This window comes from Chelonia mydas, chromosome 1 (genome assembly GCF_015237465.2).
Source record: "Chelonia mydas isolate rCheMyd1 chromosome 1, rCheMyd1.pri.v2, whole genome shotgun sequence".
In the NCBI taxonomy this organism is placed as follows: Eukaryota; Metazoa; Chordata; order Testudines; family Cheloniidae; genus Chelonia; species Chelonia mydas.
The window spans coordinates 114,677,791-114,699,969 of NC_057849.1; the positions used below are offsets into that span (position 1 = coordinate 114,677,791).

The following is a 22,179-nucleotide window of genomic DNA, read 5'->3' on the forward strand; positions in this document are numbered from 1 at the left end:
CACATCCAATGCAGTATTTAGTTTCCGTGACTGCCTTCTTTCAGTTCTTTAGTCTTCCTCTGCCTGATTGACTTCTTGGGTCCAGTTGACCTCTTGCTGCCTGATCAGCTAGGCACCCATTCAGGAAAACATCTCTATTCAGGACATCATTTAAGCATGTGCTTAACTTGAAATGCATATGTACGTCCCACTGCCTTCTGCATGTACTTAAAGTTAAACATGAGTGCTTTCCTGAGTTGGATCTAAGAGCAGAAGGAATTGGGGAATGGGGCTGGAAAGGCAGTTCAGTTGCATATGGTAGCTGAAGGGAGTGCAAGAGGGTTCTCCATTTCTTAGGAACTGCTGGTAATACCTTCTTGTTCTCTTATTTCTGTAGTCCCCAGAGACGAATGTACTGTCTCCAGCCCTGTCACCAGCTTCCCCTGCCAGTCCTGCTCTCCAGCTCTTCTCTGTTTTCTGGCTCCAGTCTATGCACCTCCCTGACCTGACCACACCCCTTTACACAGGAGGATGTTATTACTAGGGGCTGCTCCTACACTTTTCTCCCAATTTCCATGTTGTTCCTGGCAGTGCCTGCATCTGCAAGGTTTGGATTCCCCTCTGCGAAAGGTAGTTGCTGCTAAATGCTATCTTTGGAGATGCCAGCTTTCACTTAATGGCAAATGGGATTTGATCTCTACTTCACCCAGGAAGGCAGGGCCATCAATGGATAAAAGAGAAACAAAGAAAGAAAGGGGAAAGAGCTGGAATGCAAGTTCTGAGACTGGGCGTCGAGAGCCACCATTTCCAGTGCCTAGGAAAATAAGCTTGGCATCTTGCCATTCTCACTATTGCCATCCCCATGAGTCACACCTCACTGCTTTTCTTCTGCCTGGAGTCTTGTCTTGGGGGCGTTTTTTGGCTTTGCAATTCACCTCTTGAAGCTTCCATGTTTAATCATTATTTCTAGTCCATATGACTGTAAAGAGAGCTTTCTGAACTTAAGACAGCACAGCTTTGACTCAATAGGCCTGCAGTTAAGGTTGAAACAATGGCTCGAAGCCGGTGGCATGAACACATTCAATCGGATGTTAAGTCAGAAATTATTGATCATATTTTAAATAGCAACACACAGTACTTCACTGCACAGAAATATCAAGCTAATGTTTTTATTCCATGTAGCTGAATGTTGCATACATGTGAAAGGATACTGCTATAAGCTTTCAAGTTCAACCAGATTTTATTTTTTGTGTTCTCTGTGTATGAATTTACTCCAACCCACCATCACATCCTGCAGAATTACAACACCTTGCCTTCCAGAAAGTACTTCGTGAATTGAGTGATAATATTTTAAAGTTTCATTATAACCAGATGGCTAATCTCCCCCAGCCCTTCAATTTCAGTCTCCAATCTTTGAAATATGCCCCCACTACTTAACCTGACAGAACTCAGGTCCCAGTTGTCTCTGGACTAGACCAAGGATTTAATGTCCCAATGTGATATCCTATTAGAGGATCTGTGCTAACCTGCAAGAAGTATTCTCTTTGTTAGGTAGACAAAGTGCTGATCACTGTCACTATAGATCCCACAATATTTTTCACAAGAACAAGTATGTTAATTTCCTGGCCAATTAATTTCCTGGCCAAACTTCAGTTTAATTCTGTCTCCCTAAATTTCTCCCTTTGCTTCTGTGTTATAGAAATTATTCTGTCATTGCAGACTTGTTTTTCTTGAAGGGAATGAAAACCATGTCTATAGTCTATACATCATTTCCGCCAGTAGATGGTGCTAGGCGACAGACATTTATTTGGCTTCTAATTTCCCAACACCCACAAACTTTCTTTGACATGGGATAACAAAAGACAAAATTCACATTATAGGCTGTAGCTGAAGGTGCTGATTAGGAAGTCTTAAAGATAATGTTCCAATTTACTTTCTCTCTGTAGGGAAAAAGGTAGTAAGAAACATACTTCAAAATATTGTGAGTCTGTAACTGTATGGTATGCGTTTACTTACTGCTTTTCATTCATAGATCTCAAAATGCATTTAAAAATAAGCATCATCCTGTTTTATAAATTAAGTAATTGAAGTACAAAGAGGTTAAGACCCAAGTTTCCGAAAATGGCCCCTAATTTTAGGTGCCTCAGTTTTTGGGTATGCAGTTTAAACACTTGGGGCTGTCTTTTCAGTCACACTGAGTACCCGCTACTCCAGCTGAAGTCAGTGGAGCATGCAGGTTCTCAGGAGTTGTGAGAAATCAGGGGCCACTTTTGGAAATTTGACCCTAAGTGACTTGCTCAGTTAAAAGTCGCTGATTTAGTCCTTATCAGCAAAGGAAAGAGAGAGTGAGTAAACCAAACTAACCTTCTACATGCATAATGTTATCATCTTTTTTTAAAGTCACAATTCAAACTTAATGCAAACCCCCAAATCATAACATAATCTCATGATGGGGAAAATTTGGACCCGGATTCAAATGTGAAAATTCCAGCACAGGCTCATTTCTAATTCGGATATGACGAGAGTGAGGGAGTATATGCTGATCATTCAAATAAATGTAAAAGGGAAAAAACCCAAGATGCTGTTGAAAAATGAATTCAAAATTATTTGTATAAATTAACATTGTAGCATCACCTCACTCCATCATAAGCCAAAGAGAAAAAGATGGCCATGCACAGGTGACTGATTCCCACAATAACTAAACATGGCCACGGTTCTTTTTGCAAAAATCAGTATCTCACAGTAGAGAAATTATCTTGACGTGGGCCTTTGACTGAGACTTTAAAAAGATCATCTTTCCATCTGCACACAATTGAGAATTTGCATTTGACAGACGCAAGAACTCCGCATAACCTGAACAGTAGAAAAAGATTACAGTAACTGCAGCAAAATTTAGAAAAGTTTGAGCCATCCAAAAAAAACCCCAAAACAACCCTCAAACATAAATAAAACTAAAACGGCCAGTTCTAAACTGAGATGAGAAAGACATGGGTGTTTTAGCAGCAGTAATAGTAATTTATTTATTTTATGGTAGTATCTAGTGACTCCAACTGAGGCCCCATTGTGCAACATGCTGTACAAACAAAAACAAGAGATCGTTCCTGTCCCACAGAGCTTACAATCTAAAAAAAGACAAAACAGACAAAGGAAGGACTAATATCCCCATCTTACTGAGGGGATACAATGAGACCAAATGAGCCACCCAAAGTCACAAGCAGTGCTGAGAACTGGACACAGATTTCCTGAATCCGACTCCATGCCTCACCGTGACACCATCCGCCCTCAGCCTGTGATGAGTGTTATAACAATTCTGCTGCATTTCCACAGCAGCCACAAACTGAGACAGAGGAGGCATCAACTCCTCTGAGGGCCCAATCCTGATAGCACTCAGCACCTATCTACTCCCATTGAGATGAATGAAAGTTGCGGGCATTCGTTGCACTGAAGGTGCTCAGCACCTTTCACTGGTTATATGCTAGGGGAAAAATGTTGATAGGATTACTCTAGAGCTAGTGTCCTTCACCTGTCTTTACCGCCCATTTTCCATGAACTGAATGTGTTTCAGAATCTGCTTCTGTAGCTAGGTCTTCCTTTTCTGACCTTGTTCCAGCCTTCACAACCCCTAACTGCATCCTACTATCCTGGTCATTCTAACAATAATCTGCAGTGATTAATGTATTTGTCTTGCAAGGTCTATGGGACAGGGGCATAGTGCAATTTTCAGTGCTATTCACATAAAAAATCTGATCTAGATAAGCAAAATTCAATCATAAATAACATCTTAAATGTACTAGAATATTTTTAAACATTCTCTTCATTGTATGAGTTTTTAAAACATTCTTAGTTGGATAATTAAATATCAAACTTGGGTTATTTGGTTCCAGAGCTGATGATGATAAAAGGCACATTTTCCCCTTAGTAGTAAAAAGAACATAATTGTCAGAGCATTGCTAAAGGTTGTTCATAAAAGATGTTTTCTTTTGCATCTTGGGTTTAGTATTTGCTGTAGTATTTCATCCAGTTAATTATATGGGCATGCAACCCAAAGGATCCACACCAAGTTTTTAAAATAGATCCCATTGTGCAGTCAGATGGTTTAGAATACTAATTTAAATCTGTAGTTTATTATTGATAGTTCTACTTCAGCTGTTTTCAGTATGGCTGATTCGGAGATGTATTTTTATGCCTTTCAGCTTCTGATGCCCACCTGACTATTCGCGGTGGTGGCATTGGTCTTGTTGATCTAACATCTTCAGTCAAATTTTCTTCACTCGCTGTTCCAAATCTTGGTCTCGATAGCAGTGGTTGCCTGAACCCTCTGGATGCTTGAGCTTCATTATCCGTTTCTCTGCGATCTACCCTTCCATCCTGGTCTCCATTAACTTCATTTCTCCACTCCATTCTAAATTGCCGCAGTGGCTGCTGCTGGCTCTGGTCTCGCAAAATTTTTCGTGCTCTGGGTTTTAAATTGAGCACTGTGGTAGGAAGCTCCAGTTCAGAGTCACTGCTGTCAGCACCCCCTACTGTTAATTTTAAAACAAAAATAAAATGTTAGTTGAAGAATATCACTGTCTACACAGTGCTGTAAAACAAAATAACTGAGCCATGCACAGTATCAACCACAAGAAATAAAAATGCTTATCTGTATTTTGAAATTCACAGCCATTTTGCCTGTTTTCCCTGAAATTTGCACAGCTAGAATTTTGCACTTGTGCTCAGTTGGCTGAATTTTTCACAAGCATTTGTGACATTTCCTTATACATTTCCAGTTTTTCTAGACAGCAGTCCCATCTGCTCCCTTCCACTTACACAAGGGAAAGGGAATGCAGACATATGGATGAGGCTTCTAGGGCACTTGGGGTCGCAGGGCTTGGACCATAGGGCTAAATATTGCAGCGTAGACATTCAGGCTCAGACTGGAGCCTAGGCTCAGAAACCTGTGATGGGGGTGGGTCTCAGAGCCCAACTGACCCAAGCCCTTAGACTCAGTGACCCGGGTTTTTTATTGCAGTGTAGATGCATCCATAGGTTACATCTACACTTCGAGCTGGAGGTGTAATTCCCAACTCGGGGAAACATACCCGCACTAGCTCTGATTGAGTTAATGCACTAAAATAGCGTCGCCGCCACGGTGTGAGCAGTGGGATGAGCTAGCTGCTCCGGTACAATCCCATCTGAAATACTAGGTGTGTACTTGGGGAACTAGCCCCTCCCACAGCGCCACGGCTACATTTCTATTTTTAGCACACTAGCTAGCTTGGAGGGTATGTCTCCTCAAGCTGGAATTTATACCTCCAGCTCAAAGTGTAGCAGTGTCCATACTGGGAAAGTGTCAGGTCTGCTGCATTTAGTCCCTCCCCAGCCCTGAAGAACTCCCACTGGGAATGTTCCACAGATATTGCTTTGGTAGGGTTGTATGGGCAAGAGGGGTGGATGAGCTGCTCTTTGCGATGTTTTGCCCTCTCTGTGCAGCCGTTATTACACTGGGCATCCTTGCCTAAGTAAATAGTACTCAAATCACTATTAAGTCAGCCTCTGTGCATGCACATTTCTCCCTGAAGGAACTGCATGGCCCAGGGTGGAGGAGGTCCAGAGAAGCAGCACGAAGGGACCAACCCTCCACCAGACAAAGGATCTTCCCTGGGGATCTGTGGAGGTGGTAGGTCATGTCTCCTCCTCTCTACGCCACCAGAAGGGACAATGTCAAGGAAATACCATGTAGTAAATCTTACAGTTTCCAACCCCTCAAACCCCTTCTCATTGGTCTCCCCAGGGAAGAGTACAGAATCATAGAATATCAGGGTTGGAAGGGACCTCAGGAGGTCATCTAGTCCAACCCCCTGCTCAAAGCAGGACCAATCCCCAATTAAATCATCCCAGCCAAGGCTTTGTCAAGCCTGACCTTAAAAACTTCCAAGGAAGGAGATTCTACCACCTCCCTAGGTAACGCATTCCAGTGTTTCACCACCCTCTTAGTGAAAAAGTTTTTCCTAATATCCAACCTAAACCTCCCCCACTGCAACTTGAGACCATTACTCCTTGTCCTGTCCTCTTCTACCACTGAGAATAGTCTAGAACCATCCTCTCTGAAACCACCTCTCAGGTAGTTGAAAGCAGCTATCAAATCCCCCCTCATTCTTCTCTTCCGCAGACTAAACAATCCCAGTTCCCTCAGCCTCTCCTCATAAGTCATGTGTTCCAGACCCCTAATCATTTTTGTTGCCCTTCGCTGGACTCTCTCCAATTTATCCACGTCCTTCTTGTAGTGTGGGGCCCAAAACTGGACACAGTACTCCAGATGAGGCCTCACCAATGTCGAATAGAGGGGAACGATCACGTCCCTCGATCGAGTACAAATTGTCTCAATGAAAGCTGTGGTAATTTATCAACAAATAATCTTAAATGGTCACTGTCTGGTAGTTTAAGTTGATAATATTCCTGAAGATAGATATAGATCAAAATGATTTTCCGTTTAGCAGCATTCCTTTAAATTTCTTAATATTTTCCTCAATATTTGTATACTTTCCATAATTTTAATACTTCCATATTTTGTAGCATTTACTATTTACAAATGAATTGTGGTATTTCCTATACTTAAGTCAGTTATGGTGCTTTAAATCTATTTTTAATAGTATTTAAGAGGAGTACATTGTGGGACTGTCATAGGAATGGTTCCCATTAGTACTCTTCACAGCATAGAGGAGGAAGAGGTCAACAAAATATATCCTCATATAATTGTCCATCCACCCACATAATTTCACAGAAAGAAAACCTTTCTCCATCTCTGGTGGCAGGCTTATTTCTTTTTTTTCTAAATGTGTCAAATTATATATTTTTTGACAATTGAATAATCTTGAGGCACATTTCCTTTTCAGTGTTTAATTCTAGGTGACAGTGGATGACCTCTGTAGACAGAGCTACAGAATAAAAGGCATCACTACACTCCAGGAGAGCAAAGACATAATTACCAACTTGCAAGGACATGGTCCATCGCTAAACTTGTGTGGGGGTCATATTCCACTAATTATGGTGGGCAGTATGGTCTGGAAATGTCACTGAATCTAAATGTAGGTTTCAGAGTAGCAGCCGTGTTAGTCTGTATCCATAAAAAGAAAAGGAGTACTTGTGGCACCTTAGAGACATGCTCGAATAAATTTGTTAGTCTCTAAGGTGCCACAAGTACTCCTTTTTAATCTAAATGTATTGCATCTGCCTAGGGGTAGCTCTTGCTTGTTACTTTACGTGGAAGAGAATCAGATGGAGCTCATTCTATCTACTTATAAATTATAATAAAAATAATATAGAGGGCAAGCCAGAGATGTTCCATTGAAACCATTTTTCTATGGAAAACTCAGATTTCAACAAAACGAAATTTTTCACAAAAGCTGTCTACTTTCCATGGAATATTAAAAAAATTTTGTTGAGAAACCAAATGCTTAAACACCGGTTTGGCAAACACTGAGATATTTGGGGAGTGAAATACACTACAATGTCCAGAAAGACACATCACCCAGAGGGAGTCAAATTCATTCACTGACCGGTATTCTGAGCCAGTTGCCGTAGTAACACTCAGCTTGTTTATAGTGCTTCATTTATAGCACAAAAAGCACTTTGCAAAAGAGAGTAAGTAGTATCCCCATTTTGCAGATTGAGAAACTGAGGCACAGAAAGACACATTGATGTGCCCAAGGTCAGTGGCAAAGTTAGGACACTCACAGTCTATTCCCAACTCCTGCCAGATGTTCAATGACCTAGCCACTAGTTATGGCTACTGTTCACCTGGTTTGGACTAGGTGTTCTCTTTGGACAATAGTCTGTGGATCTAAGATTTCATTCTTTCTAATGCCTGTGACAATGATTCTTATCTGCTATGTATAGGTTGTAATGCAGAGAAGATACTCATTTTTTAGCATCAAAGTTTGGGGTGAAAGGAGAAGCAGGCCAGATGTTAGCATCTAACCCCATGGGAATCTTTAAAGGGGATAATCCCTATGGTGAACATATAAACAGAGAAAGTCATAGACACCGAAACACAACAGGGGCCCGATCCTGCAAACCTTCACTCACAGGAATAGGCTTGACTCATATGTGCCTGTTCCCACTGAACTAAATCATAATCTCTTACTGATTTCAGTGGTACAGAACTGCTACCATGCGAAATCTCACTGACTTTTATGGGAGTAGTTATGTAAGGACTACTCTCATGAGTAAGGGTTTGCAGGATTGGGCCTTAAATGCAGATATCCCTTAGTATTAAGAAAAAGGGAATCATGGGGGAAAGGTGTTTGTATTTTGAAGACATGTGAATCAAGGCCTAAATATTTTGCTTTTCAAATCTTTGTTGCCCTGATTTACTTATTTGTGTTGTTTCTTCTGACTCCCTTTTCAAATGATGTGACCACTTTTATCTTACTCTCACCCACAGAATATAGAGAGTGGAATCCTGGGCTCACTGCAGTCAATGGCAGAACTCCCACTGGCTTCCACAGGGCCAGGATTTCACCCACAGGGTCCACGCTCTTGTTCTCACCATTCCCCCCAGCTCGCCCCCAATTAAATATATTCTGCCACCACCAAACTTTATTGGAGCAAAAAAGCCACTTTAATTAATTCAGCTAATTATCAATAACTTATTTCATCTTAATTTTTAATTAGCACTGGCATGTCTTAATAGCCCCATAAGAGCAGTATTTGCAATGGCAAAGTAACACAATACCATCTTAGGCAGTGGTCCCCAAATCGTGGGGCACGCCCCACCTAGACAGGTGCGGAGGAACATTCAGGGGGGCATGCAGTGGGGTCTGGGCCAGCTTTCACAGGGGACAGGAAGGGAGTGCCATCCAGCCCCACGCTGCTCCCAGCCCAACTCCGCCCCCAGCTGCAGCTCCACTCCACGCCCAGCTTTGCCCTTATTCCTTCTCCACCCCCAGGCCAGCCCCTCCCCCATCCCCAGTTCAGCCCCCAGCACCACCTTCAGCCCAAGCTCCTCTGCTGAGACTACTGTGCAGTAATGGGGGGGTTGGTGTGAACAGATTCCATTCCTGGTAAGGGGGTTGGGGGCACTGTTCCTTCTAAGCTTCAAAAATTTGCACAGAAGAAATTTTTTGCGCACACAAAATAACGTGTCAAAAATTAGAGGGAACATTGGTTGGAGGGGAAAGTGACAGGAAAAATATGGGCACCACTGCTCTAAGGTGACATTACAAAAATACTTCCTTTTCAGCTGAATAGTGCTGAGGTCTTAAAAACAACTGAAGAAGTTACTGAATCTGTAGTTTAGGAGCAAGGATATGGGCACAATCCTGCAAACCCTCACCCAAGCAAGTAGTCCTTACTCATGTGAGTAATCACGTTGATGTGAATGCAATGGCTTGCACGTGTAAGGATTACTCATATGGGTAAATGTGGCCCTATCTGGGGAGTCTGTCCATCCCAAATATGCCATATAGTAGGCCGTGCTGCCGTTGGTATCAGAACATGTTGCATTACCTCTAAAAGATGTTTTATTCCTTATTCGTAATTTCTCTGGCAGTTTAGCGTCTTTAGGCAGGGACAGAAACCGTGTTGCTTTGGAGAGAGCCTGTATAAATAAATGCAGGAAGTGTTAAATTATAGTAGAGTGAAATATCACATAATGAACACCAGAAACACAAGCGAGATGTCTGAAAGAGTTTGTCTACTTTAGGAAAAGAGCTGAAGGTTAAGCTGAGGTTAGCAAACACATGATAGTTGATCATGATCTTTTCCCACCACAGACCCGGGTTAATCTTTTGCCTCAGTTTAGCTGGCTGAGGCCTGCCCTACCCAATGGGAAGCCTAAGGTTAATGTCAGCCAGCTAAACTGAAATAAAATATATTAATATGCATCTGTACTAGAGAAAAGGTCTGGATAGGTCAGAGTTAGTTACATGTTCATTAATCCCAACCTTTCCTTGACCACTTTCGCTAATGTAGGAAAACCCAAAGTCTTTCTATACACAATCCCTGTTTAGAACTTTATTACTCAGTTATTAAAATTAGCTCAAAGTTGAAAGTTGGCTTACAAACTCTCAGAGCAGGAATAAATCTAGGCCCTGATCCTGTAATCACCTATATATCTGAGTAACTTGATACATGTGAGTAATCCCAGTGACGTCATGGGGCAACTCATTGCATAGAGTTAAACACATGTAAGTGTTTGCAAGAGCAGGGCCTAAAGACCTAGCTCCTGCAAGGTGCTGAGCCATTAAAATCATGTGGAGTTGAAGACAGTCAGCAACTGGTGGTAGGTAGCTTACTGCATAGGACTCTTAATTTTTTATCTACAATTTCTCAAGTGAATCCAGTTTGTGAATCACTGTCAAGAGAATTTTTTATATAACTTTTAGAATCTGCCCCCTTTTCCTATCTACCCATCCCGCTCGTGTACCCAAAAGAAACTTGAAATTGAAATCCGTTTCCTATCAGACATTTGTCCTCTGGATACTGCAGTGCTACGCATGAGCACTGAGCTGAAGGCATATTGGTTAAGTAAAAAAAATCCAGCATTATTTAAGATAAATTATTTTAAAATTTACTGTCTGTGCATTTTGACAATCTGACTCGGACCCCCTGTTCCTTTTCCCACCCACAAAATTTCTTTGTCCTGTATTTCTCTCTGGCATCCCTGGCTAGTAAATCAGTTGTTTGCATGACCAAGGCAATGTGTAGCCATGGCTGCAGTGACAGAAAAATATTGTGATTCCAGAACAAGATGCAGTGTTACACTAAATGCCATGGTAGCCTCAATAATGATAACCAAATACAGTGATTCTCGCAGATGTCACTCTGATCTCAGCTGTAACAATCAGTACAGTAATTACAAAGTAACCATGGAATGCAACAATAAATATTCAAAGAATGGTTAATTTTCCATTCTCCTAAAGTGGGTAGATGGATTGATTTCAAAGCAGCTGCCAGTGTGGCCTCTGCTGGAAGACCCTTTCCCCCTAGTCTTTCAGATATGACCGGAAGTTTGTGATTATTTCAGTACAGGTTGACTCAGCCCTTCACATCATTTGAAGCAGAATAAATTGCATACCATGCAATTTACTTGGTGGGGAGAGGGGTCCTTTATGTGCCTCCTCAAAGCTGGAGGTTTTATATGCCCTCTGTGGATATTGCAGAACGCCTGGCACTTTTCAAATGAGGGGGTTGGTCTGGTGAGCTTGGTCAAAATTTCTCCTCTTTACATTGTTGCGGAGCATCCTATGGACAGATTTTCTGCCTCAGTGCCACTGTCTATCTCAGCCAAGCAGGCTCTATTAACATACAGCTGTGTGTCTGTCGTGCTATGTGTATGGAGTTTGTGAAGTTCTTTTTGTGGACATTTCAGATGACAGCTGCAATAGAACCTCACCCTACAACATGTTCCACCCAGATGCAACTACATGGCACTCTGTGGAGGTAAATGGGGCTTCGCACAAGCTCCAGGGCTCGTGCACAGAACAAGGTGCAAGATCAGAGCCTAAGTGTCAGTATTACAAATGACTGATTTTTACATGTTCCCTTACACATTCAAGTTTTCCTGTGTTTCAGGGGGACATTTTGCATGATATTTAGCTATGACGAGTTCTTTTCTACAAACATACTAAAATGCAAATACCGGTTTGTCCCTAGACAGGCTGCAGGTTTTCTTTACACTCTCCCTCAGGCTGTGCCGGCGACGGATAAGAATTTCTTTGGCCTGTTTTTCACTTGCATCTGCAGCCAGGCTGTGTCTGTTATATGACATTGTCTGAAAAATAAAGGCAGTGGTAACATTTTCAGAAGCACAATGGCAAATGCATTGAAGATTTACAAACAGCACAAAGTGCACTCTTTGCTTTAATATTCTATTAAGCATCACAAATATCTTGCAAACTAAATCACATTAAACATTGATTAAGAACAATCTGAGTGATTAGGTCAATGTTTCTTTAGTCATCTGTTCCGCAGGCGTTCTGTTCGGCACCTGCCTTTGTTAAATCTGCCAATATTTATCATGAAAAAGAATTGGGGGGAAATGGCTTAATACAGTGTTTATGCCAGACTCACACTAGCTCATTCAATGTGTCAATAGAGGACACTCGTTTGAAGGTGATAAGATCAGTCACCAAAGGGGGAGAATATTTTCAGCTCCAGCCAGCTCCTCATTTGAACACCTTCCAAAAACACAGACACACAAGCCATTTTAGCCACAGGAGGGTGTAAGTACCGTGTCCTTTTTGCTTTTAGTTCGCGACTTTCTTAGGTCATCAATTCGTACTCTCAATAGAAACAACCGCACAACCACTGAAAATGAGCAGAGCAGTCTCACATCAAGAGCTGACCAAAACACTGGCATGACAGAACTGGGACAAAACTGGAGTTTGGTTTCATGGGGCTGTGTGCACATGACCCTTCAAAAGTAAAGTAAATAAGCTGGATGTAATGTAACAATAATATTTAGCAGCCATACAAAGGTATAAACACCAGTAAAGCCCTTATGGCTTATTGTGAACATAAAAGAGACAGATCCTCAAGTTGCATAAATCCAAATGGAGCTCCACTGATTTTCACCAGCTGAGAATCTGGTCTGAGAATGGATTTTACAGATAACCTTTACATTCAAAACGGATGTGGGACATTCGATTAAGTATAACTTCACCCTTACTCGATGTCGTATTTGATAGAGATTCTTTGTTAATATTTCTCGCATATTATCCATTTCAGCAGGGGAAAGCGGCCTTACTTTATCTTCCAACAGATAGTCACTGTTGCAAAGTAGAAAAAAAAAAGAGCGAGAGAGAGAAATGCTTAATATCTGATCATACAAATTAAAATTACCAATTTTCTTCCTTAGAGATAAAAATAACATTTTACATGGGGGGAATTTTTTTTTTTTTTTACAAGATGAAGGGTGTAATTCTGACTCAAAGCTCAAAACTCACCCAAAAATGTCATGCTCTCTCAAAATTCTATACAGGTTGGATTAAACTACAGATTTGATTGAGGTACTTTTCAAAGTGCCCCTGAAACCTCCTTTCCAGCTGCTGTACCCAGGGCTGGCCCTAGACTAAATGGACCCCCCCCCCCACAGACACACCCCCAATTTGTTAAACTTTTGAATAACTTACAGAAACCTGAGCCCAGCACCCCCAAGCCCAGCACCCCGGGTGATCGCCTGCCCCTAAATCCGGCCATGGCTGTACCAGCTGCTTTCAGAAGACCAGGCACTGTCCCAAAAGTTAGACTCAGCTCCCTATGGGAATGTGCTGCACTCTGGGATACTTGTGCCATCAGGCTCTCCAACCTGAAAGAGCAAAGGTCACCTTCAGTCTCTGAGGGCTGAAGGTGAAACTGAGCAACAATGAATCCCTTCACTTCTCTTAGTGGGGCAGTGCCCAAGCGACCCCAAAGCTACAGCCATCACTCTCGCTGATGGTATTCATTTCAGATTCATTGTGGGGAAAATGGTAATTGCACAGTCAGTGTCAGGCAACACTAGGATACCAGCCTTAAAGAAGAGATGATCCCTGTACACAAATGGTGTAGTATAATAAACCCACACACCTACATGGAGGTTTATCCACACTGGCTTTACTCACTTGAGAGAATCTGAGGATGGGACTGTACTTATCATCCCACTTTCTGCCATCTCAATGGCGTGTTTGATTTCCAGCTTCTTGTACAGGGAAACAATGCTTGATTTGGGCTGGTTCTCCCGGATTAGAAGTCTCCGCAGGAACTTATTGTCAAATTTTTTAAACCTGTGGGGGAGGCAAACCAACCCGACCAGTTAGATTCTGTTACAAAGAGTTTGGGAAAGCAAATATTCCATGGCTGCAGCGATGGGGATGGAGGTTACTCCCTGCAGGATGGATTTCTGGCATGTCTATCAAATATCATTGAATAAGGTAATCAAGGATCAAGTAAATCTTTCTCTTTGCTGGGACTGGCCTGTGTTTGGACTCATACATTCATCCTCTAACAGTGACCTTTAGCTTTTAATTGTGTTGGCTTATTGACAATTATTATTTTTAATTAGCCATTTGCCTAAAAGACAAAGGGAGCAGTAAATATTACTGTAATAGCGACAAAAAGGCCTTGGCTTGAACTCACTGCCTTTCATGCTCTGAACGTTTAATGGCCCCCTGAAAAAGAACATTCAAATTTGTTAGAAGTTCTCGCCTCTAGTGCAGCAATTGGATGCTTACTGAACCACTATTGATCCTCCTTCTCCTTACTAAGTTTGAAATAAAACCGTCGAGAACCAGGCAACAGACAATCTGCTGTTCAGATATTCAGCTCTTTCAGGCACCTCAAAGTCAACTAGTTCCTGAGTCTTCCTGTGATAAGAGCCAGAGATTTCTGACTGGTTTCCACCAAGCAAGGAGTTAACCCTGTGCTTCAACATTACAAAGCCATACAGGCTGGAATAGCAAAGCAGGCTGGGGACTACAGGTTTAGACAGACTCTCAAAAGCCATACAGAAAACATTGCAAAAACAGCCAGAAATGGGGAACAAATAGTGTGAGGTGATGGAATTCCACAGCCATGGGTCAGAGGGCTGGGTTTTTTACCTAGCCTTAGGGTTTTGTTCTGTTTTCCTGTAGTTTTGTAAAACTGTTTTGTCTCACGGTGTAACCCACGCACGCTAAAACCAAAGCAAACAGGAGTAAAACCCTGAGGCGTCAATCTGCTGCCTGACCGGCTGCTTTTGCGGTTGGTGGGCCAGCTCATCCACTCAGCCAACTTAGTCTCCCTTCTACAGTGAAGAGTTTTAAATAACATTCTTACTTATCTTTCCAAAAGTTGTGACCCCAGTGTCCGCACACATCTTCAATTCCCGTCTTCACATGATCAAAGAACTAAAGGCAAAAATACAGATTCATTATGAATTCCCACAGACATCATTTAGCTTGCTCTTAGATATGACATTTTAACAATAGCTTAGTTAAAGCACTGAAGTCTTGTCTATATTAGAAAAGTTGCACCAGTTTAACTCAATCAATTCAAAAGTCAATCGAGTTAAAACAGTGCAAATCTGTAAAGTAGAATCATAGAACCACAGGGTTAGAAAGGACTGCAAGGGTTAATAGATGCACTTAAACCAGTTTAGTCTGTGTTGAAATTGCTTTAGGTTGACTGGAAGGATTGTCGAGTGCTTCAGGCACTAGCCTAGGACTCCGGAGACCTGGCTTCAATGTCCTACTCCACCACAAACTTCCTGTGTGACCTTGGGGCAAGTCACTTAGGGTACATCTACATTGCATCTAGGAGCAAGCCTCACAGCCCAGGGGCACAGATTTTTGTTAGCGGATTCATGCTAGCGTGTATAAAAATAACTGTGTAGATATTGCTTGGATGTTGTAACTTGGGCTCTCAAACTGGGGTGTGTGGGAGAGGCTTAAGAGCCTGAGCTCCAGCCCGAGCAGCAAAGTCTACACGGCTATTTTTAGTATACTAATGTGATCCCCAATAACACAGGTCTGTGGACTTGGGCTCAGAGGCTCGCTCCTAGATGCAGTGTAGACATATCATCAGGCGTAGGCCCTTAAAAGCATTTAGGCTCCTAAATTCCACTGAAATCAACTGGCGTTAGGTGCCTGAACACCTTTGAGGATCTGAGCCTTCATCGCTCTGTGCTTCAGTTTTCCATCTGTAAAATGGAGATAATAGCACTTCTCTACTGCTCCGAGGTGTTCTGTGGGTAAATACGTTACAAATTGTGATGCAACCAGAGTGGGATTCACAAATGTATTTAGGCACCTAACTGTGGGAGTATGTATCTTAGATTCAGAGAGAAATTGATGTAAGGTAGGGTTAAATGTGTTTAAGTGTATCTACATTAGGGTTTGCACTGGTTTCACTAGTTGAAGTTAATATCAGTTCAGTTAAACATGTGCCACTGTTCTAGCATAGGCAAGTCCTAAAACTGCAGCAAATTCATATATAAAGAGTAAAAGGAATGTAATTTTAGCACAGCAGATCAACAATTTAGAAAATGAACAATCCAAAGGCAAATATATATATAAAAGAAAGTTTATCTCCTTGTGGCACAGGCTCATTACAGGTCAAATCTGATCCTACTGAAGTCAATGGGAGCTTTGCAATTGCCTTCAATAGAGCGAGGATTTCACCCTATAATGCTGAAGTTATGGCATACCCGATTGTAAATTTCTTCACTGACAGCTGGCTGCTTTTTATTCGATCTTTTAACATCAAGAAACTCCACCAGTGGGCGAATTGTTATTCCCTGTACAGACAGAAAAAAAATCCTTGTTTACTCATAGACATAAAGGAACAGAGACATACATTTCAGTCATATGCCTTCTTTTTTTTCAGTCAAAACTGTGACAACCAGCCTGAGGGTCCTCATGGCTCCCCAAAGACAAGTATGGTACAGTAGTTTCAAATATGAATTCACCCCTGTAATTAGCAAGTGTTGCATTTAGTCGGCAAAGTGCTCTCTCACATAACACAGTCCCCACTAGCAAATCAGAAATGAAGGGAATCTCCAGACTAGGATTGATGTCCATAAAAAAGGATGCATTCATCTGACAAATCCTATTAGTGACATGGCACTTGCTAACGGCAACCATTTTTTTCCAGTAAAAGTTTTTCAAGAATTCCACGATGAAGAAAAACAATCAGCTTTTGAAACCAGAAGCAAATCTTTCATAATTCAAACACAGATTTGTTACATTCTCCATCAGCTATTGTTTTAGAAATTAAAATTCAGGGCTGACTAAATAGTAATATGGAAATTAATATCCAAGAGTAGGTGACAGTGGAATTTCTGGTTAGTATTTATCCTCAGTTGGTTATTTTAAGAGAAGACATCAACTTCTGGCTTGCCCAACATGCTGGTTGGCTTTTAACATTAACTTATGGAGGAAATGTCTTCTTTTTATTTTAATGCTACTTACACATTAACATAAGCTGTTAATAAATACCTGACACACCTTTGCTGCCTAGCTGCTGGCTACACTGCATTTTTAGGTATGGTCATGTGACAAAACCCTCTGAAAAAGGCTCATTCAGGCAGATTAAACATTTTGATTTTCTTTTCAAATGCTTCTTCACAAAACATCTGGGAAACAAAACCTGACAGGAGGAGAGTTCTCACCTGAATGAAAACGGTAAAGAATATCACCACAATAGTAGCAGTAATGAACAATTTCTTTCTGGGGATCACAGCAGCAGGAAGCAGAAAGACAAGAGAAAAACAGATGGCTCCTCGGAGACCTCCATAGGCAATAATGAACTGGTCCTTAAAAGTTAGAGGAATTGTCCGGAACACGTTAATGATCTGAGTCAAAACAAAAACACCTGAGGAAAGGATGAAGACAATAGTCAAAGGGAAAATTGAGGTGACATGGAAAGCCTCATCATTACTGATGTTTATTTTTATGACACAGAGTTTATTTGTTTTTGTTTTTAAGAAAGGAAATGTCTGTTTACCAGATTGAGAGATTTTTAATTTAAAATGTTGGTAACATTTTCAAAAGTGCCTAAGAGACTTAGGAGCCCAAGTCCTATCTTCAAAAGTGACTTAAGCACTCCAGTTGCTAAGTCTCATTGAAAATGAATGGGCTTTAGCTCCTAAGGGCCAGATTTACAAAACTATTTAGGCACCTAGGTCCACCCGGTGAAATTTATATAATCATGAAAGCTGGTTAGGTGCCTAATTCCCACTGAAAGTCTATGGGAGCTCAGTTAAACTCCTAAGAGCTAGATTCACAAAGGAACTTAGCCATAGTGGTGCTGTGTGTCACAACACCTAACTGTTAGACAACTAGAAATCACCAGCATTCACAGTCAGTTCCCCAGCCAAGCTAGCCTATGGGAGATGCTGAGGAGAGGGTTGTGTCCTAAGCCCCACCTTTCTCAAGCTCAAAGAGTTAGACACCTAAATCCACATTGGATAGAGGAACCTCCCTCTGCTTTGGATTCTCAGCTGTGAACTCCCTTGAAATTAAATTCCTATGTTGTTTTCTGCAAGAAGCCAGAGGGGAGAAGAAAGAGGAGCTCCCATGTAGCTTTTAGTTCAGCGGCACAATACTCACCTGGGATGTGCAAGACCCCTGTTTCAAGTCCTCCCTCCCCTTGAGGGGGAAAAGGGGATCTGCCACTTCTCAGGTGAGTACCCTAGTCACTGGGCTATGGGGCATTCTGATACGGGGGTTCCCTCACTCTCCTGTTGAAGCTGTTCCACTGTTCCATATCATTAAAGAGGCACTGAAAGAGAAGGAGAGGACCTTGGGTCTCCCCTGTCCTTGGTGGACACTAGGTGTCCTAAACACCAGACTATAACTGAGCAATTCTCAGCTCTTGTGCTTTCAGTCTCTCTGGCCCAATGACTCTTTAATTATTTATCCACAGTGGAACAGCTTCAACAGGAGACACTAAGCCCCACATCAGAATACCCCATAGCCAGTGGTTAGAACACTCCCCTGAGAGCCAGGGGATCCCTGTTCTAATCCCTTCTCCTCTCAGGGACAGAGGGGACTTAAGCTGGACATCTCCCACATCCCAGATGAGTACCCTAGCCACTGGGCTAAAGGTTATGAGGGAGCTTCTCCTCCTCTTCCTCCTCCCCCCATTTTGTGTGAGGCCTGATTCAGTAAGCAGACTGGATTGGGCCTGCAGGAGAGTTAGGTGGAGAAGCACCTATCGTACTCTTGTTTGTGCATTACTCCGGAGTTTAGGCATACTGACACCTAATGTGAGGTTGCAATGCGCATGTGCAGAGGTGGAAACATAGGTGCCTACAGAACTTTTAATGCAAAAACTCAGGCACTGAGCAAGTTTGACACCTATAGGGTTTGGTGGCAGCTGAGGAGGGTGGGGCTTGTGAATCCCGGTAGGGCCTGATTCTGAGATTTAGGTGCCTAAATGCACGTTTCACTTGTAAAGAATGCTCAAGAACAAAGTTGGATGTCAAGACTTTCTTACCCAGTGCACGCCAGATCAAACAGAAGAGGAGGGTGAAGCTAACAAAGGCCCAATTCCATTCATGGTTTTTTCCAACCGTGGACACTCCCATGAAAATAAAGATCAGGGTCTCACTGACACTGCTCAGCATCTTCATGAAATACTTTATGGTTGTGTAGGACTTCTGGGAAACATTCTCCTCCACATACTTATTCATGGTCATGGCACAAGCTGTTATCCTGCAAAGTTAAAAGTTAAAGCATTTAGTTTATTTTTTAAACCCACCCATCTAAAGAGAAACCTACTGCAATGTTCAGCTAGGAAGGACTCCCTTCAATATTGGTCGTCTCTTAAATAAAAAGCATAATTAATTCTACCAATGACCTATTTTCAATTATATGTAGAATGTATTTATCGAGGGGTTTTTTTCACAGAGGTGTGTTTTCTAAAGAAGTATTAGTTTGGAGAACCTTTTCTCACAGGCTGATCCACACAGCCAAAATGAAAGGCCCTCTGCAGGGTCACTCAAGATTCTAATGGTGAGCTTTCAAAACAACCCCTTCAAAGAAACACAAAGGAAGACATCACACCTGTCCTTCAGCATACGTATGTTGCCAGCATGAGTGACTGAAATGGGGATGCTCATTACAATCATCCAACATATGAGGGAGGAAGCAAAGCTTACTAAGACAGACATAGACAGCAAGGGCCAAGGACCTAGTAGTTTCTCTCTATTAAAGAACAACATCCGTATTTCTCCCTTATTCCTCCATGTCCTCTGATAACAGGTATTTCTATGTCCTTGTCCATGATGGTCATAACTCAGTATAATAATCTATTTCTGTTCATGGACTGACTCTGAAACAGGGGCCTTGGGTAAAAATCTCAAAAAGATCTTAACGTTTCAGAGTAGCAGCCGTGTTAGTCTGTATCCGCAAAAAGAAAAAGAGTACTTGTGGTACCTTAGAGACTAACCAATTTATTTGAGCATAAGCTTTCGTGAGCTACAGCTCACTTCATCGGATGTATGCAGTGGAAAAACTGCATGCATCCGATGAAGTGAGCTGTAGCTCAAGAAAGCTTATGCTCAAATAAATTTGTTAGCCTCTAAGGTGCCACAAGTACTCCTTTTCTTTTTGCAAATACAGACTAACATGGCTGCTACTCTGAAAACTATTATTTTTAGTGCTGCAGCACAAGCCCCGTGAGACCAAGTAAGCTGATCCACGCTCTGAGACTGGCTGATGCAGGGTGTTTGCTGTGTAGATGTATCCCTGGTGTCTTCCAGTTTTCCGATGGTACTGTCCCTTCAGTATTCAGCAGGCTGCTCAACTAAACCTTTAGTCGCACAGCACTTATGTCATAATGGAATATTGCAACCAATTTATGAGCAGGCACAGTGACATCCAAATAGACGGGCATAAGTGTAGGAAGCTAAGTGACTAAGAATTTACCTCAAGTGTGTGTGCTGAGAGCATGATCCCTAGCTGAGATTGTCAAACAGCTGTCCCCACTGTGCTTAAGGGGATATGCTACCACCAATACAGCTCTTTGCTGATTTCCTAATTAAAAACTGGCTTCATATAAACCTGCATAAGAGTTTTTGGTCAAAGCACATGAAGCCCAGTGGTTTGCAGATAGAGATGGAAAGACGTATCCGTTTTGCCTTTCTGCATGTGGCCCCTGAAAAATAGCCTGTACTAAAGCTGCACTTCCCAGCATGCGACCATAATTCAATCCCTTATATGTTTGACATGTGTGTTACAACACTCAGAGTCACAGAAAATTCGGGCTAAACTTGGACCTATACTCTTCTGGTATTTGGGACATGGTTTTCTGTTCTCCAGTAGGATGATGCCTCTTGTCTGTCTGTTGGAGACTTTCAGGGCAGAGGGCACTCAACTGAGAATGTTCAGCCCCTCATCACAGAGTCCCACTTTTGAGACAGCCTTATCATCCCTGTCAGTCATAACCGCCCCACTGGGGCACGGAAGAAGTGGCACTCATAGAGAAAGGTCAGGCCAAACCCATTGAGGGCTCTAGAGATCTGAATCAGCATTGTTATACACATCCAAAATTGAAAGGAGAGCCAATGCAAGGTACAAACACAATGAGACAGTGTGTGCTCCATAGTATGCTGCAGTCATCCAGTCTGGAGGTGGCACTATAGGATAACCAGGACTAGGACTGTCTTCTCGTGGAAAGAGCAAACTAAATGTCCTTGAACACCAAAGAGGGAAGAAGGCATTTCTGGTGATAGATCCTATTTGTGCATCCAAAGTCAGCGGTGAGTCCAAAGTGACTTCAGAATAATGCACTACCTTGAGCAGCTGTGGGAAGATGACAATGGGAGAAGTTGAGGTTGTAGTTGCTGACACTTTCTCAAAATGTTACCCTCTCCTACTAAAACTGCTTCTATCATTTCCTGATTTAGCTCGATCTTTTGTCCAGGTTCCAATTTCCTTCAGATACTGGGAGACAGTGTTGTTTGCTCTGGATGAGAAAGACTAATAGCTGATTATATTAAGTCCTTGCCTCCTCTAGGATCCCTTGGCACAGCCAGAGCCATAAGTGACTGATGAGTCTTACCCCAGTCGGGGGGGAATCCAACTCTTCCCTCTCCTTCTGGCAGGCAGGGCTGGAGCTGTGTGCTCTGCTGATCCCTGACTAGCGGAATGGTGCCCAAGAGAGTGCAATATGATGAGTAGAACTGGGAAAAGAGGGTCAGGTTTCAGGAGGGAATGAGTTTGGTGAAGAAACAGGTGCCCAAAAATGCAAGTTGGGTGGGGCTAGGGCTAGGCTAGGCCATTACCACTTACACAGCAGATCCTCATTGTGCAATACTGGCCCCAGCATGCTTAATAACAATCTCTTTCCTACAATGCTGTCTTCCTGCAGGCTCACTTATTGCTAATGAAACAGAGACCAGTCAGTGCAATCTGGAGCAGCCATTTGGCTCCTCTAATGTGCTTTGAGAGCTGGCTCTGTCCCTGGACAAGTTTAGGATGGAGAAGGAATAAAGCTGGTTTAGAGTTACCTTTGCATCCCCTGGCCCTCATCTGTGCTAAGCATGAGTTTGACATTGGTGAGGATTGTGTCAATATCTCCTCATTCTCTCCCCAGTGTTTTTATGCAGTGTTGAGTAAAACTGAAACTAGGATGTAGTCCTCTGGGTCCCTACAGAGGGACTCTTTGGAAAGAGGAGCTCGTCATGACAGTCCAGGACCTGTCAGAGAAGAATGGGTGAAAATCTCATTCTTCCCCCCTCAACACCTTTGGTTT

At 42.3% G+C, this 22,179-nt stretch overlaps 1 protein-coding gene across 1 annotated transcript in view; it reads right to left on the reverse strand.

Moving 5' to 3' along the window:
- Positions 1-4,083: 4,083 nt before the first annotated feature.
- The window catches only part of SLC9A2 (solute carrier family 9 member A2), a 36,069-nt gene continuing 17,973 nt past the window's right edge, over positions 4,084-22,179 (reverse strand). The window contains exons 4-12 of the mRNA XM_037884197.2: positions 18,919-19,136; positions 17,090-17,292; positions 16,127-16,216; positions 14,758-14,828; positions 13,566-13,727; positions 12,632-12,731; positions 11,603-11,734; positions 9,469-9,559; positions 4,084-4,502 (exon numbers count right to left, since the gene is read on the reverse strand). Of these exons, the coding sequence (XP_037740125.2) occupies positions 4,132-4,502; positions 9,469-9,559; positions 11,603-11,734; positions 12,632-12,731; positions 13,566-13,727; positions 14,758-14,828; positions 16,127-16,216; positions 17,090-17,292; positions 18,919-19,136 (1,438 nt within the window). The 3' untranslated portion in view covers positions 4,084-4,131. The remainder of the gene's footprint in view (positions 4,503-9,468; positions 9,560-11,602; positions 11,735-12,631; positions 12,732-13,565; positions 13,728-14,757; positions 14,829-16,126; positions 16,217-17,089; positions 17,293-18,918; positions 19,137-22,179) is intronic.